At 40.4% G+C, this 19,247-nt stretch overlaps 1 protein-coding gene across 1 annotated transcript in view; it reads right to left on the bottom strand.

Moving 5' to 3' along the window:
* tjp2a (tight junction protein 2a (zona occludens 2)) overlaps positions 1-18,684 on the bottom strand; it is a 50,893-nt gene extending 32,209 nt beyond the window's left edge. Inside the window, exons 1-2 of the mRNA XM_078161975.1 lie at positions 18,491-18,684; positions 2,676-2,805 (exon numbers count right to left, since the gene is read on the bottom strand). Coding sequence (XP_078018101.1) covers positions 2,676-2,681 — 6 coding nt within the window. The 5' untranslated portion in view covers positions 2,682-2,805; positions 18,491-18,684. The remainder of the gene's footprint in view (positions 1-2,675; positions 2,806-18,490) is intronic.
* Between the last annotated feature and the right edge of the window lie 563 nt (positions 18,685-19,247).

Genomic DNA, 19,247 nt, shown 5'->3' with positions numbered 1-19,247 from the left:
AAAGGATGCAACTAATTTGAGGATAGAGTGCTGTACCCAGGCCTAAATGTGTGCTGAAACTATGAATTTTTTGTTTTTGTTTTACTGCATTATTATTATTTATTTATTTTTATGTATGTAGAGATTTTTTTTTTTTTAGATTTTTAATAATTATTATTATGAATATTATTTTAATAACCAATTTCCTTCTATATGTAATGCTATATGTTCTACTGTTCTATCTTGGGGGATTCATATATGTTTGTGCAACTTGTTAAATGTTTAAAATCAATAAATATATGTTTACAGTCAACCCTACAATAACATCCCAATTTTGATGTTGAGGCATTTGGTCACAAATATTGTGATATTTGATTTGCTCCATACCTCCCAGCCCTAATAAAACCCATATGCATGGACGGCCATGCATGGGCATGTCAACATACACACCGAAACACACACCTCGTACTTAAATAGGAGAGTCATTGTTAATTGTTTTTTGTCTCTGTTCTTATTGTGGTCTCTTCTTTGACTTAGTCTTTGCCCGTATTTTACAAAATATGTTGTGTTGTATTTTTATTTTATTTTTTTAATACACATGAAGCCTTTCATTCATTCATTTTCCATAACCAAAACCAACACTAACACTGGAGAACATGCAAACTCTGCACAGAAGGGCTCCGCCACCTTGGGTTTGAAGCAGGAGCCCTCTTGCTGTGAGGCGACAGTGCTAACCTTTACACCACCATGCCGCCCGCATTCGTTCTCGTTACATAAACATGAAAATAGATAGATAAATAATAACATCTACAATCATTGCCCCTGAGTAACTGATACAACCAATACTTATGACAGCCACTGTTTTAGCTGTTTTATTTTGCTTTACAAGACAAAATACCTTGCAGTGAGGAAAATACACCACATGGCCAACCTTAACATTAACGCCACACTGTATTTGATTTTTTAACCATGTCATTCCAGAGGCATTACCGTTAATCTACTGCTTAGGCAGCCTCTACTCTTCTGGTTTCAGGCTTTCCACAAGATTTTGGAACCTGGCTGCAGAGTGTCTCTCTCATTCAGCTACAAGAGTATGAGTTCCAACACTGATGACAGGTGATGAGGTCTAGCTCACAGTCAGCATTCCAGTTCACCCCCAAAGTGTTGGATGGGGTTGAGGTCAGGGCTCTGTGCAGACCAGACAATTTCTTCCACTCCAAACTAAGTAAACAATTTCTTTGTGGACCTGTCTTTGTGCACAGGGGAACTGTCCTGCTGAAACAGGAACAAGCCTCCAGCACACTGCTGTAACAAAGTTAAGAGGTACACTACTGTCTAAAGATTTACTTTCTCTGGAACTAAGGGGCCCAAACTATGAAGAACAGGCCCCAGAGCTAAAGTACACAAAAGTATGTGGTGGTTATAAAGCTTTGTGTAAAAATGTAAGGCGTTTACACATGAGCGGCTGAAGCAAAGGTCTGGAGAAACTAGACACCCATGTGTAGCTGTCCCACAATAACCTAATACCACATGCAATTTAACAGTTTTCTGTCAATACCCATCATATTCACAAATATTAGAGGCTTTTCTTCTGGCAAAAAAAGAACAATCCAGGTTGATCAAGTCAAATCACCAACATTCCATCAACTGGAATATGTGAAAGAGGCCTTAAAATAGGCCATCCTCATGCAAAACAGCTTCACTGGCCTGAATAATTTGTGTGACCAAGTCATTAAAACAATGAAGTTTCCGGGACGCAACATGTCTCTCTGGTTAATCATCATCCTGGATGCAGGAGGGGTCACTAAAGCGCACTTGTATTCAAATAAAGGAAGGAAGTCTGGGAAACACTGACTCACAAAACCTCACATCTCCAAATCATCAACAACATCAGGAGAGAAGCAAGAAGCAGCCTTGTTTGCAGCTTACCAACTATTTTCGGATAAACTAAATTTAAAAAAAAGCATGCATGCATTTTTCATCTTATCCACTGATGGGATTATGAAAGAGCTTCAAAAGATTAAAATTCATGAAAATTTCATCAAGAGACAAACACAGAATCATCCGAGCAACGTTAAAGCAACACACTCGCTAAAGCTGAATGGACCTGTGAAGGTTTCAAACACAACATACAGAAAACACACAGACCTTAAAGTAGAGATACAGAAATAAATTAAATCTATTGACTTGTACATGTGCAAACATATCATGAATATAGCTGCCTCATGCTTCCATGTGACTGGATTACAAACTGGAAAGTCTACAGCATAATAAATGCTAATGTTTAACAGATTAGCATATTCAAGACTGGTGAAGTACGAGTGCAGACATGTTGGATTAAACATTGAAAAACCACACATACGTCTACACCAAATCAGACTTTGCGTGATGAAAACTAGAGCTGCCACAATTATTCAGTTAGTTATCAACTAATAAATGAATCGCTAACTAATTTGATGATCAGTTTGAGTCATTTTTTAAGGAAAAATAAAGTCAAAATTCTCTGATTTAAGCTTCTTAAATGTGAATATTTTCTGGTTTCAGACCTTTGAGGACATCCTGGGTTGATATTTCATAGACCAAACAACTAATCGAATAATAATACTTGACAGATTAATCAACAATGAACATAATCATTTGTTGCAGCCCTAGTCAAAAACACAACATCATTGCTAAAGATTATGAAAACAACGTACCATCATAATAGCCGAGTAGCTGCGTGAAGAGAGGCGGCGAAGATACAAGTACTGGGCTTCTCTGGACCAGCGGAACTTGCGGCCGGACTTGAGCAGGTCAGTGCTGGTCTGGTCAGTGCCAGGCTGCTCCCTGTGCACCCAGAGAGAAACACACACTTTTAACTGCAAGCTCTTGACTACAAGTGTGTTACACCTAAAATATATTTGTAGAAAATCAAGCGTTTACTTTGAAGATATTTGTCCAAAGAGATCAGTGTATGATGTGTGACCAAGTGACTGCATCTCTGTGAATGGCACCAAAAAACACTTTTGGTCTCTATAGCTAATTTCAACATTCCTGCCAACTGTACAGGAGGTGAAGTTTTATACAAATAATCCATTTAAATGTTATTAAGCCTTACGGTTTTGTATAACTAAGGGCGTGACTGCTTTCAGTTACAAACTGTCTGCAAGGCTTCACTACGGTCTGTGAGTCAGATCCACCCCTATTCCTTCACAGCTTTACCCTCACATCCAAATATGGTCACTTCTGGCTCCAATATACCAAGATGGTGATGGCCGAAACCGGAGTCCACAAACCAATGAGTGATGTCACTGTGGCTACGTCCATTATTTTTACATTCTATGTGTCTGACCTCAGTATTACTGCCCATAAATGTGTCATTTTTATTAAGCACACTGACCTTACGTTTTTTAATTTGCAGAGCTGATCTGAAATGATCAATGGGGCACTCTGCTAATTTAACGTAACCTTTGTCAGTTTGCCTGTCGCGATTAGTTCTGTTAAGCTTATGAAAAATAGTCGTATCAAGACTGAGGAAATAACCCTGTAAGGGCAAAGTGATGTCATCAGGGGTATCTCAGCTTGGGCTTTGAGACTTTTGAGACATTAACCAGGCAGAGAGGGTCTAATGAAAGATACTATCCAGTTGCACTATGGGAAATGTAGTATGCAGTGATTTTGGAGCTTGATCCCAACTTCTCTCTTTATTAATTTCCAATGGGCATTATGAACAGCCATAGAAAAAAAATGTCTCTGAACACAACTGGATAGCTCGAAAACCAAACAAAGCAGCGAAACGTGACGTAGTGCTGAGCGACAAACCAATGTAATCAGATTACAGCATACAGAGATGAGCTGTGATGGTGTATCATCTATATGCCGTTGAACAAGTGTTGCTGTCATTAGAACTTGAAAATAATACTTAAATAGAAAGGTCCACATCAGCTTCAGCCATCTTGATCGTTTTCAAAAACGCCTTAACAGTGCTTCTTTTTACGAAGCTAGGACTATGCTCTATGACATGTCCCCTGGCGTGAGGGTGCACAAGCCAAATATATTGTCATCACACATTTTATGTTAAACGCAAACACCTTACAAATTGTCAGTCTTCATATTAAACCTGTCCCACATTAGATTAATGGCTTTGATTGGCCTGAGGTAGGTCAGGTCGGGCGGAAATCTGGGAGACGGGAGATGGCTAGATGCATCTGCCAGAGCAAGTAAAACAGATCCCAGGCTATTAGGGACTACAAATCAGAATGTCTTGACCTCTGCTGCAATTTTGACCTCTTTTTTAAATCCGTTTCTTTTAAGTCCCGCAACTTTATGAAAGTGCAATATTAAAACACTGGACGACCCCTTCAAGTGCAGATTTGGACAAAGACAAATCTAATACAAGCTTTTCAACAGTCTTTTTTTTTCACCTGCTTGTGAGGACCACACCAGTGATGAACATTCATTCAAGAAAGATCAGGGATCACCAAAGTAGGATACATCGAGTGAGTACCCTGAATGTGTGTACAAAACAATGCTGAGATATTTCACTAGGTAACTGAGAACTTCAACCTGATTATCCTTCTAGAGCAAACTCAGAGGATCACAGAAGTCAGTAATTATCTGCTATTTATAGGATTTCCACCAAATTTCATGGCAATCCACTCAAATGTTGTTGAGATATTTCAGTCTGGACCAAAGTGGAGCAACCAATGTTTCCATCCATAGCCAAACCTCTAGTGACTAAAATGCCAAAAAGTTTTCTTAGATGTCCTTTTTTCTGTTTTATTTAATTGTAAACTCTATTTTTGGGTTTTGGACTCTTTCTCAAACAAGTCCTTTAAAGATGTCACTTTTGGGCTCTGGCACAATTTGTTCACGTTTTGTTGACACTTTCCATGTCATTTTTTGCGCATTAAATTATTGGTGGATGAAAACCACAGCACACATCTCATTTTTGAACAGTCACAACGACAGCTAAAACCTTAACTGCCGAGGAAATAAAAGCCAAACATTTAAAAGACCGCAGGACCAGATGAGAAAAAGTAGAGCTATAAATAGAGAATCAAATGCCACGTTTCCCAGAACTAAGCCACTCGTGTATGGCTCCGCGTAAAGCCAGAGGAGACCTGGCTCACACTGATACTACTGATTATAATACTATAATCTGCAGTCTCACTTCGAGAGCAGCGTCCCTGACCTGATCACCAACATGTCTGAACATGTGGCATTCTCCGCTGAGCTCAAACAACTTTTTGTTTCTCAACTTCATGGCAGCGAGTCAGACATGAGGCTTCAGATGTGCTCAGACAGTCTGACTGGATACAGTCAGAGACTATTGGGATATATTCTGAGAGTTGGGAAAGCAGGTTGCCTCTGCATGACTGAACCTGCTGCTCTGTACACATTCAGCACAGACTTGTAGGTTCAGTTTGGTGTCTCCAACAAACTACACCTGCCAACTGTACCACTGCGCACAAGGAAGTGTGTATCTACTCATGGACAAGAGGCTGCTTCTGAGATGTTAACATTAATGGTGTCATCCTCGGCTGAGCTAGAACCTTAGCTAGCTTGGTGCTAGGTGAGCTAGCAGTAGATGCACACTTCCTTCTGTGCTGTGATATAGTTGGTGGGTGTTGCGCGTTAGAAAGAAAATAGTTCCTGCATAAAACTGCTCACAACAAGGTCTGTGGATTATCTTGAGGAACCAGGTCATCATTTTTTTTTAACTTTGAGCACCACAAGCTGAGTGCCAACAAGTTGCATTATATCTGAGTCCAAGTAGACATCCAAGTAGATACCTCCAACACTTGGCAACTCACACCCAAACAATGTAGACTGAGAAATAGCACTATAGGTAAGAGAAAAATAGGTATGTTTTATTTTGCCGTGAACTGTCCCTTTACAGGTTTAACAAACAATTTATTGCACGTCTGACTCACGAGCAACAGATCCAAGCAGCAAGAGGTCGAGTTATGCTGACTTTCAGTCCCTGGTATGGGGTCAAGCTCACAAAACTATGGATGCTGCATGCTAAAACTTTACAGCATCTTTCATGAAACTGTCCCTGTCTGATAAACACCCACGTCTTTCAAAGTTCACTCCTACAATTTGTAATGTAGCCTTCTGAATCTAAAGTGTCAGGCCCAATCTGAGCTAACCTTGTAACCAAATCTCACGTACAGTGTTGGCACTTGCATTGACAGTCTTCAAACAACACCCTATTCAATCAGCTCTAACTAAGACTGAGGTATAATAGATTGAATTTACTTGCCTTACCGTGGCCCATTTGACTCGGACTTGAGCAACAATTCAATAATAGTGTTTAAGTTTTACTTTCAGTTAGGTTTTAGTTTAGTTTTAGTTTTCTTTCAGTGGTTAACATAATGATGTCATCATGAAGATGATGGGTGCACACTGTGATGCACAATTCCAGCATCACAATTGACAAGCTGTTTTCATATTATCACACATTACAGTGGTTCTCAAACCTTTTTCTGTCACGCTCCCCTTCAGAAAATGAAAAGGTTAATGCACTGCAAACTTACTTTCTTTTTAAAAAAAATTTTTTATTAATCATTTACAATATTTGGGGAAGCAAACAACTAATAAAAAGGATCCAGGTTACATTTAAGTGAAGTAAATGTCACCATGATAACATCAGCAAACTCTGGTTCATTTTCCCTACATAAATCATATCTATTCAACTTTGTTTTACTCTGTATTTTTCCCCTGGTCATCCACACCTCACCTGCAGAAACACCTTGTAAATGTATTTGCAAATGTTGGTTTCAAAGATAAAATCTGCTGCTGTTCATTTTTGAACCCTCCTGAGACGATTAAGTAAATTGTGGCTGGTTGCAACTTGGTTTGTCGAATAAAACTATGGTAATTGTAAGTAAAAAACAACAACCTTGACTCTACAATTGCTAAACAATTATTTCTTTGACTGTAAAAAAAAAGATTGTTTTAGTACTTTAACATTCCATCGCCCACCCACAGTACGACAGTACTATGTAGAACTTTCACTGACTGCTTGTACCATAAAAAAAACCCTTTATATCCAAGTGTATAAGAAGGATCCAATAATCATAAATAGTCCATTTGTCTTGATGACGTTGGACCACCCTGAAAACAGGGCATTTGTTCTTATTTACTTTGAGTGGTGCCTATGGCGATGCAGATACTTTTATTTTTATTGTGCAGGTTTTTAGACGTCTCTCTCGGAGATGTCCGCCTGTATTACCCTGAATTATCTAGAATAACAGAGACATTGTTTTTTCAAGGACCATTTCACCAGCACCAGGCTGTGAGAACAAAACTAAACTAAACAAAACTCTCAGGAACTCAAAACTGATAAATATAACACTAAAACTATCTGCATGACCACACACCACTAGAAGTAAGCATGTTTTTCTTTGTGTTTTTTATTCATCCATAATCCATCTGTTGCTTCCCTGAACTAGGCACTAAAAGGCTCCCTTACTCCTGAAACATTATCAGGATTTAGAGATCTATTAGCAGCAGACGTTACAAAATGCACTTCGTTACTTTGATGCACAGGCTCCATGTCCATGTTTAAGGGAATGACACAGATACACACACAGTGATCCGACTCACCCCGGGGGTCTCCACAGTTTCCTGCCGGGTGGCAGAAGCTCCCGTTTGTTCAAGGGTACGATCCCTATGGCTGCCTGCATGATCGTGATGAACTTCTTGAACTTCATCTTCTAACTCTTCTCTAACAGCGACAGCATCACACACACCGCACTGCTGCTACACTTCCATCACTGATCCTCTAACAAAGTGCAAAATCAGAGGCATGTTCAGCATCTCCATCTGCATCATCGAGACTACAAACTTGTCCTCTCCATGACAACGAGCCACAGCTTCAGCACCCGGAGCGGCGAGGTTCTCCCGTGGCAGAGCTACTACAAGTCCCGTCCCCGGCCGCCGACTCTGACAGATGTCCTTTTGGCTTTTCTGAGCGAGGGAGGATAAAAGGAAAACAAACGGCCACGTTCCTGCCTGGCGGTGGGCTGGCCGTGAGAGGATGACAGCACGTCACTCTTACATAATTCTGGAGCTTCTCTGGACATTACACTAATGAAAACGCAGCTTCTGCCACCACCACCACCACCACCACCACCGCCGCTGCTGCTGCTGCTGCTGCTGATGCTGCTGCGGCCGCCGGGATAATTGTGGTACTAAGCCCTGACAGATCATGTATGCTCCCCGCCCCCTCCTCCTATAATCCCCCCCATCCAGGCTTAGTCTTCTCGCCATTTACACCCGGACAGACCCATCTACTTCACCGTCACATCCTTGCACACCCTTCCACCAGGGCTCACCCCTTACGGAGGTTTAATAATGACAAAGCTACTACTGAACACATTTAAGCTGTAATCAAGCTGCACTTCAAGATTTGAGTGTGCACAGGGACAGACTTGTGAGTACAAAACACGTTTTCAGAGCAATGCCCTGATTTTGTGCGTGCTTCCTTTGAAATCTGCTTTTTATTTACTTTCTCCAGCTGCTCTGGCATATTCTGAGTGAGGACTTTGATCTTACAGTCACAAGAATTAAAGGTCAACACTGTATGCTTTTCTTGTTGTCAAACAAAATACCAATGTTGGAGTTTCATACCCTTTTAAAATGTCATCACTTCTTAAAGTGCAACATTGTGTTGGTCCATCTCACGATATGCAAATCTCCCTATCCTGTCTGTGGAAATCAGGCTGTTACTGAAGATGCAAATCTTTAAAAACATCTAAAAAATATGAAGCTTGATTTAAAAAACGGCTCAGTAATTTTCTGAAACAGCTGGGCACTGTAGTTTTTTTTATAAACGTTACTCAAACAGGAGTAAATAATGCATTTGTTTGGGACTATTTTCAGCCATGGATTAATACACATTTAGTGCTCTAGTGAGTATTTAAGTATGCAGGATTGAGTCAAAATAAATATAAAATGGAAAATGTCACCCAGTGCAACAGTGTGGCTCATTGAGCTCAATGCGCTTTGGCTAAACAGACAATACTTGTTTGTCAGATTAGTTCATCGCAGGTTTTGGTCTTTTCATATGATTTGTTGGTAATAAGTAAAATATAAAATATCACCAGACTTATCTTTTAACACAAATTCAATATTTAATGCCTGCACTTTCTCTGCAAAGACATTATCAAACTGAAGAAATGTTTAACAATTTTACCAATCATCATTGTTATCCATCTACAAATAATCAAATGCAGACCAACCAAATCTAACAAAAAAAATCCACAAATACACTTAACTACTGTGGAGGACTTTGTTTTCCTAGAACACGGCTCAGACAGAACTTTGTGCTGCTCAGACCAAGCTCGTCTAAATATTCATTTATAAAATTAACTAAACTAAACCATTTCTATTGGTCAGAAATTCTTCATGTTTTATACATTGTTTCCCATATATTGATTAGTTTGTGGTGACCCGCCACAATATGAACGCTGACCATAGGCTGTCCCGAGTACTTTTTGGGGGCTTTGAAGCTTCAGCGATAATTACCTGCGAATATTTCAAGCTTTGAAACTTGCAGTCATTATTCATGAACTTTGCTATTAGTGTCGTTATGAGTCTAATTAGAGACAAGGATAAAAACTGGACTTCAAGAACTCTCCATTTCATTGAACGGAAACAACTACAAAATGTGAAATCATCACATCAAATAAATTACAGCCATACCACATAGAAACAGATTTGCTCATATGCAAGCCTATATACAAATAATTAATAAATAAATAGACTGTAGCCAACATTGAATAATGTTGGATTACCTTTTCTAATTTCATTGGCTATTTGGGATTTTTGGAGTAATGCCTATATAATTTAAAAACAACAACAAAATGAAACATTCAAATGCTGATTTGGACGCCGTTTACCGCAGTAACAGTAAAATCTTTGAAACATTTGGGACAGCCCCCCTTGGCTTTCTTTCTTTTATTTTTTTACTATTCAAAATGGGTAAAATCTTATTTCATTGTGGAGCTGCACACTGTGCATTCTGCCCCTACTTGCCCCACTCTCACTCTCTGACAAACACATTTACAATGGGCCTGTCTGCGTCTCATTTTTCCAGCCTTCTTCAGCTCCAACCTACTGTGTTACCATGGAAACCACACTTGCATGTGTCCCACGAAAGATCACAGATAAAGTTGCTTGGAAAATAACAATATGCTGCACTGAATTTGATGAATTTATGGTTTATCAGACAACTAAAACAGGAATTAGCTAGCTAACACATAGTGCAGTCCCTCTGCCTCACCCCCCGCCACTAGGACCTTCAGTTAGTAGCTGCAGCAACCCCAGCATTGGGGGTCATAGAGGGCTGGTGGCCAGCGGCATTGTTGGGTCTAACCTGTGTAACAGCAGCAACAGAAAGTTTGTCAAACCGGCCAGTCTAGACTGAAAGACCACTATTAATAACTCCTTTAAAACATCAGAACTGCCTTTAGATAATAAAGGGACTTGCAAAAATGTTTAAACTAACATTATATTCACAGCAAAAATAGCACTGCATGAAAAAAAAGTCACTGGGAACTAGCATCCATCACTCCCTCTTTTCCTGTCCTCTCTCCACTGCTGTTATCTAATAAAGGCATTAATGTGCATAAAATAAATAATTATTGAAACCAAAGCCAACTAGATCATTTTATTGAGACCACTGAAGTGATGACGCAGAGTGTAGAGGTGTGTGGTGGTTTGGGAAAAGGCTGAACCTTGCTCAGCTTTGTGGCATGTCGGTGCAGTGTTTGATCTGAATGCCCAGTAACAGGACACAGGACAGTTTTTAGGGAACAGAGTTTAAGACCCATAAACACTGAAAAACAGCCTGATGTTATTTTGTAAAGAGCTCAAGGTCTAAGAAGATGACACCACCATCAAATCTGACCTCACCTGCACACCCTCAGACCTAAATTTTAAGTCTGTTTCTTCACCACTTGAGCGCTTGTGCAAACTCTCAGCGGGCACACCACGCCACCGTACAGATTAAAAGTCTATATCTTGTCTTCCCCAAGTCACCAGCTGACAGCAGGCCGCCATGTCCTGAGTGGTTTGAAATAAATAAATAATCTCTCTAGCCTCTTGATGAGCTGCCAGCCAATGCAAACTCCGGACAGGATTTATATTCCAGCAGCTTGGACGTCTGGATTATGGCTGTGGATGGTCGTGCCATGAGAGCTGCTGCGGATTTCACTGAGCAGCAGAAATCCCTCAGAACTCCGAAAATACCAGGAGCACAGTGGGGGAGACACAAAAATAACAAGCGTCTATTTTTAAAAAACGTTGGGTAACAACGGCACAAAGGGAGAAGAGAAAGAAGGAAAGAGGTTTTTTAAGTTCACCCTGTTTGTTGTCTTTGTCAGAGGAGCCCAGATTAGGAGCCTCGTCTGGGCTGAAAGCACAGAAACAACATCATTAAACTGTGCAGTATTCACACAGTGGCACGACATTCACAGGCAGCTTTATCATAATCCAACACCTTACAGTAATCGCACAGAGAACACTCATCCAGCCCAAACTGCATGGAGACAGAGGAGAATATATATGTCTATGTGGGTGGATAGAAATGCCATACAGATGAGCATCAATACAAACACAACACGCAAGGGTACTCGAGTAGTCATGCATGCAATCCATAACTTATAGACCTGTAATGTTTCTGTTTTTGTTTTCTTAACCAGGCTTGTTCTGCATAAACAGAGGCCATAATTCTGTTTAATCATCAGCTGACTCTGCAGTTCCTCTCAGCTCTACTGAAATTTACAGCATATTTTAACTCATATATTCACTGCTTTACTGAGCCTGTGAACGTCTAGGGCTTATGGGAAATGGTGTTTGTCAAGGGCAACAAAAACAAACACCAAATAAACAATGATATCAGATTGTTTTTCAAATAACCACTTTGCAGACATATGAAGCATGTCACATGACTTACTGTTGAGAACGGGTTTACTGTTTCAAGGCTGTATTTTTAGTTATTAGCATACCAGTACTTAAAATGTCAGCTGGACCTTGAATGAGGTTTTCTTACTCTTGGAACAGACATCGCAGTTCACTGCTGCTCTCCATAGTCCAACTACAACATGTTGTTTTTACACTATCCCCTTTTACACTGCCTGTTCAAGGCGAGAATATTGCACTGTTATCCTCATCGAGCTGTTTATGGTACGATCTCGCCTCTAAGCTGCCATGGGAGGTAGTAACAGCGCTGAAATGGTGTCTGTATCAGGACAGTTGGCAGACTGGGACCATGGGCAGGACAGGTATGATGTTTTGATGACATGTTAGCATGCAACCCATCACATGAGATTTAAAATGTAGCTGGATAAAAGTCTATGAGTAGCTGCTAGCAGTTAGCGGCTAAGTCAAAGACAAACAGTGGCCGTTAATGTCTGCAAATTGGGAAAACAATGGGATTCGGGAACTCCTTATTGTCAGAGCAGAGGACAAGATTAGCCGATACTAAATGAATATTATTGCCATGTTTTGCCACTGTTACTTTTTATAAGGCACTGCTGAAGCGGATGTTTTATGTCACAGTAGAGGCCATTACTGTTCTGTTACATGTGACATCCATCACACCTCTTTAGATTCCACGATGCAGGGATGCAGTCTATATTCACTAACTGGAGCACAATGATGCTGCCAACATTTGGTTTTGTATTTAAAAATGCAAAGTGAACAAAAAGAAGGGACTTCGTAGCCACAATGTAGCTCGATCTCTGTGTGAAAAGGGCAACTCCCATTTTTGTCTCTTAAATAAACAAGAGTTGCTGGTAGGTGGATCCCTGTTTCCGGTGTTTGCGCTAAGCTAACTGTTTGCTGGCAGTAGTTTTATCTGAGAGTGGAATCAATCTTCTATTTTACACTGTCAAGTTGTGTTTTCCTGCACTTAAACTTGCTATTTTGAGTGCATTAGTGCATTCACACTGAAAAGTGTGGCAAAATGCACTGTGAGTACCTGCGTGGTGTAGTTATTACCAGGGCTGACCCACATGCTTCAAAGCTTCAAAACTTTGATTGGTGCCATGGTAGTCGGTGTTCAAATCAGTAGCCTACTCAAAGAATGTTTAAACACAGTGATAATTTTGTGACTCCAACTCACTCTCACTTAATGCCGAACACAGAAACTGGTTTGACCACACCTGACAGGCTTATAGATATGTTATCAAGATGTCAAAAAACAGTCAGGCAACCGGAATAGTTTCAAAATTTGTGAAGATGACCCCCAAAAAGTCGAGTCCCAGATATGCTAAAATAAACTGGCTTGGCAAATCAACTTTCTATCATGGCTAATGTTACTGCCACCTTCATGCTAACAAAGTGGCTAACTTCAAATTATTTTGGATGCATCAACTGATAACTGCTGTTTCAACAAAGACGTATGTTAACTTCTCTCCTTGCGCCATCTTGTCACCATCTTGGCTACATAGTGGAGGGACCACCAAACTTTAGATAATAGCGGCCTTGGAGGCTACCAGATAATGCTTTATCTGGTTGGGCAGCAGTAGCTCAGTCCATAGGGACTTGAGTTGGAAACCAGAGGGTCGTGGGTTCAAGCCCCTATCCACATCAAATATGGAGAGGTGCCAGTTCGCCTCCTGGGCACTGCTGAGGTGGCCTTGAGCAAGGCCCTAAACTGCTCCGGGAGCCTGGCCAAGGCACTCTGATGCCTCTCCACTTGAGGCATGTCTAGGTCCTGTTTGTGCATGTGTGTGTATTTTGGGCCTGTGTGTATATGACAACAGAGTGAAAAAATGGAATTTCCCCTCGGGGATTAATAAAGTATATCGTCCTCTTCTTCAATTTGTCATTAAAGAGAAAAAGACGTAAAGCAGTCAAATGTTGCGATTGTCATTTCCAGCCAGTGCACAACAGTCATGCTTGATTTGAGACAAACATACCCTGTCGAAATTCACGCACTAGGCAAATGAGTACAGATGCATAGTGTACTACATGGAAGTGCACTAACAGAGATATCCAAAGGCACAGCCTGGGTCTCTGCAGGACAAGCAAATGAGTATATTTCCCTCTGGAACAATATAATTCAAAAGTTGCACAAGCTTAAAAGACTGTTGTTCTGAACCAACGCTGCAGCTCTGGGGGGCATTTTAGCATCTTTAGCTCATGGTTTTGATCTTATAAACACATTTACAGTTTGCAAACAATAAATAAATAACCTCTGACCTGTCCACCACCAAACAGCACACACATTTAACAACTAGCTGGAGAAACTGAAGCATCTTACAGCTAAAGAGTCAGATATTTTTCTAATTATTTGGTCGAGACAAACAGAGCTAATATTGGACTAACATTAATCCGGTGGGCAGGCACATGACTGCAATGGGATGATAATGTTGCTCTGTGTCTGCTGGATGTGGATGCAGGCAGCTGTTTGCCAACTCATTCACAATAACAACTTTATAAGGCGATAATAGTCTTTATTAGGCATTACAACACAGCCAGAAATTGTTTTCAGCCACCAAATAAGTATAGCCATCTGCTTCAGTCTGCACTCGCAATAACAAACCTGATGAAAATCCACTCTGACAGTACTAAACATCATTTCAGTGCACATTTATTCACAGTATTCTCCTTTTAATATTTCACTGCACGCTCTCATGCACAAACACAAATATTCGCGACTTCTTAAGCAGTGACATCCATTTGGGTTTGCACAGGAGGCTGCATGATGGTGACTCGCAGTCATTTCCAAGATTTGAAAAACATGCTACGTCTTGTCTTGGCTTTTATTTTGGCTCTAGTGCTGCTGCAGTTTCATAACTATAAAATTTAAATTTGTGATCTTTTGAAACTATACAGTAATATCCATTTTCCCTGTGCATATATACGAGAGATATACAGCTATACTTTTCATATAATGTTCTTTATTTTAAGTTTAAAAGCAAAATTCAGGCCAATTTTAAAGATAATTGTATCTAGAAATACTTATATATGGAATTAAAATTCTTACATGTTAGGTTTGGGTTTAAACTATGTAATTCAAATCAATATTTTAATCAAATCTACTCAACGAAATACTATGAATGTGAACTGCATCAAACCTGCAGGTCAGGGCTCTTACGTTTTTAAAAGCCTCATATTTAAATTATGAAAGAGGACGGAGAGTGATTCACTCTTCTGCCTAATTCCTTTGTCACTAAATGTTTTCAGCATTTAATGAGAACGCCTGCTATTTTCTCTGTCTTTTCCCACAGGGTGTGCAAATGTAGCTGGAGCTGTGCGGTCGTCTTAATGCTTTTACATAAGCAGTTTGTTTCTCTGGCCCTTGACACTTCCCCACGTGTCGGAGTGGAGCGCTGTAGTGCTGCATTACCAGGGCCCAGGGCCATTATGCAATGTCCATATGCAATGCATGTGCGAGCCAGATGGAGGGACACATGCCACTCACAAATCTGTGATGAGAGTGTGGGGAGAGGGAGGGAACGAGACTGACAGGCAGAGGAAAGAGAATCAGTGCGTGCACGTGCCCTTCACAGGTATAATCTGGATCATCGGGATGGATGCGGTGACCTGGAGAGGAAAACTAGAAAAAATGACGCATTACAGATTTGGACTGAACAAGGCGTGGTCTCCTTTCTGGAGGTTTTCTTTTTTTTAAAGGGATGGTAAAGTGAAACAATGTAAGCTGAGGGATGAGAGAGCAGCTCAGTGTAGATACTGAACATCACCACAGGTACACCTCTACATTTCAATGTGTTCAAGTTCTCAGTGTTGTTTCTGGGAATCTGGAGATTAGCGATCCAAAGTCAAGTTTACATTCTGGAAACACACATAACGACTTTAAGGCTGATTCTGAGTCAGTATCAGCCAACAAGATAACAGGACAAAGCACTTCACACTGCCTCTCCTCTACCCATTCACACACCAATGACTGGCCTGGCCATGTGGAGCAGTTTGAGCTTTTAAAAACTCTCAGAGGCCTGTACTACAAAGCCAGCTCAACTTACTCAGGATATATTTTCGTTATCTGGCTTGACTAACCCTAACATTGGCCATCTGGACAACCGGTACTATAAAGCTGGTTATCAACTAGTTCAGTCAGCTCTGGGTTTTCCTATCCAGCCACGTGTGAGTTCATGTGAAAAAGGCAGGGGTGTTCATGAATGAAATGAATAAAACCATGAATATCAAAGAGAAGAAACCATACCTAAAGTGTCTGGTACTGCGAGATAGTACAATGTCAGTGGTGAGGTATGTAAACAATACTCTGTAGACACACTGAAACTACTATCCAAAAATTCACCATCAGCCGAGACTTATCTGTAGGCATCGCTAGGCTATAGGTTGCATAAGTATAGAGTATTTTTTGCTTTTTAGTTGAATGATGGTGAATATGTTCACTGCTCTGAAGCAGGTTATGTTCAGCATAATTGCCACAGTGATTTATCCTGGTAAAAAGAGTACCATCTTCGTAGTACTGAAACCCAGAGTTTACCCCAAAGTTACCTCGCTAACTTCAAGTCCTGCTTCGTAGTACAGGCCTCCTGATAAGGGAACCATGAAAACCTGAATACAAGTTTTATTCACAGAGACTTCAATCTCTGCTAAACAGCCTTGTCCTACAGTGGAAAAGTTTGCAGGTAACACAACCAAAGGGCTATTAGAACAATGGAAAAACATAGATATATAATTCAGACAGAGAGTTGTATAAAAAGTTACTAAAAATACCAAGGAAAATAATCTTTGGGGCAATATTTACAGAAAATAATCTGCTCCAAATTCATCCAAATCGCTCATTTTACACAAACTTCCTGCAGTTAACATGTTCACTCTTTGGGTTAACTGTACCGTCAATCACTTGTTCTGTACTGTTATTGCTATGTACTTAATATAATATGAATTAAAGCTGCAAGCAGAGATGAACGGGCCCTCGCACCTCTGCGCAACTCGGGGTGCTGGCAGGACACCAGCTGAATATTGTATCATGATGACTTGAATATTGTGATAATATCGTTTCATGGATTCTCTGGTGATTCCCACCCCTAAAAATAAAGTATATCATATCGTACCATACTGTATCGTATTGTACTAGTCTAAGACAGTGGTGCACAACCAGGGGTTGTGGGACCGCTAGGGGTCCTTGAGGGGTGTCCCCGAGAAAATGAGGAACAGTTTATCTTTACTATTAAATTCACTTTTGAAGAGAACCCAACATGACTGGGAGCCACAAGATTCATAAGTTTCACTTCCTGTTTGATTCTGGTTGTAATCATATCTAACACCCAAAATCATTTCAGATGGAGGTCCCTAAAGCAGTTGTTTTCACACCCAAGACACACCAACGGTCTAGCCAATATCTCAAGGCACACCTGTATTTATATCTGTGCGCAACTGCTTCTATAACATGTTATCACTCTTATCACGACATAAGACAATAAATATAATAAAACATAACACGTAGCTTTCATGATACTGTTTTTTTTTTCTTCTTTTCTTTCGGGGATAGGTCGTCTTTGCCATTGTCCCACTCACAGCTTTGTCCTTTAAAATGTTATCATCCCTCACACTGGACGCCAATCAGGGCTTTTGTTGTGTCACACAATTCTAATTCACACGTAAGAACGGCGACAAATAGGTTCCCCTAGAAGATTTTTAAAACTAAATTGAATTCAATTACATTTCTTAACTGGAGTTTGTCTTTTTATTAGGAAATGGGTGAACACAATATATGGATACTGTCAATTAAAAAGTCATCCATAACTTTTGCAATAATAATCTGTGATTATCAAAGAAAAAAAAAAATCACACGGCACACCTGGATTGGCATCACGGCACACCAGTGTGGTCCCTGACCTAATGTCTATCAATTTAGGGGTCCTTGACACGAATAAGGTTGAGAACCACTGGTCTGTGTAACCAGACATGTAGTAGAGTATTGCAGCTACAATATTACTCTATGAAATATAGTAGAGGTAAAGTAAAATGTCACAAACTGGAAAGGTGCAGTATTTGACTGTTAGTTTGGTCACCTCAGTAAAGGTACCTGATTCATCTGAGGTTATTTTTGGGTACTCAAAGTGAGTTTCTGCCCAAAATGCTGTCTGCCAACAACACACACACACACACACACCACAAACACTGAATACACAGCAGCCTTTTAACAACAGCACAATGTTGGCCCAGCCCCACTTTGTGTCTCTAGTGTATTTACACTGTGGCAAATACAATGAAAACATGAAGAGAGCGGACACACACACACACACACACACACACACACACTAACAGTAACACTGAGGCCTTGCAACACAATGCAGGTCGCATTTGGCGCCGGGTAAAAATAATCTATCAGATAAAAGTAAAACAACAAACTGCTGCGTTTAAGAGCGAGATAAAAATGTTGTTTATTACATAACCCGCCGAAATAACCTATCTGACTCCACTATGCACCAGTTTAATGTCCTAATATGGCAGCGAGCGCGAGAGACACGGTGAAAACATGTCGACACTCAGGGCGAACAATACGCCACCTACTCACCAGGTGAAACTCCGTCTGTTTCCGCTTGTTTATGAGACCACAGCTGATATATCCGAGAGGTAAAGGTGGAGGTGAAGGATGCAGAGGGCGATGTGGGTTTCAATGAGACGAATTTGTGGTATTTTGGTCTCGTCTGGTCCTCGTAAAGTGGTTTCCTGGTTCTCGCAGGTATGTGGGCGTGGCTTACAAACTGCAGGTGTGTAGTGCTACAGCCCAACTGTAGTTTCAGCATGTGACTCCCTGTGGGTGTGGAAGGTGGTGACGTTTTCCTGAGTCACCCATCCTGTAACCTGAAGGTGACATGATGACTCACTTCACTATTGTTAATATGTATAACGATAAAAAGGTAAATGAGGGCACAGGAGCCTACTGTAGTAGCAAGTTTAACACATAAATAAGCTGGTTTCATCTGAGGCTGATGGGAAATCTGTTTTGGGGTGGTCAAAAACTCATATATAGCATATGAATTTAAACAAACAAACAAACATGAAATTAAAATGCAATTAATGACAATAATTTTATGTTTAATTTCTGATTAATGGATGAATAAAATGTTGGTTAGTGTTCATATCACAACAGGTATTATCATGGATGGATTCCTAAACGGACCCATACTAGGCACAGGCCAAGGAGCCCATAGTGTCAGGGGGCCACTGGCCTTCATCTGCAAAATGTCGCTCAAATTGACAGGTAGCAATCAGGAAAATACACAAAAAGGAACACAGACAGATGCACAGGAACTACAGGGAGTGACATA

Source organism: Epinephelus lanceolatus, chromosome 19 (genome assembly GCF_041903045.1).
Source record: "Epinephelus lanceolatus isolate andai-2023 chromosome 19, ASM4190304v1, whole genome shotgun sequence".
Lineage (NCBI taxonomy): Eukaryota > Metazoa > Chordata > Actinopteri > Perciformes > Serranidae > Epinephelus > Epinephelus lanceolatus.
This window is presented reverse-complemented; position numbering and strand designations above follow the sequence as displayed.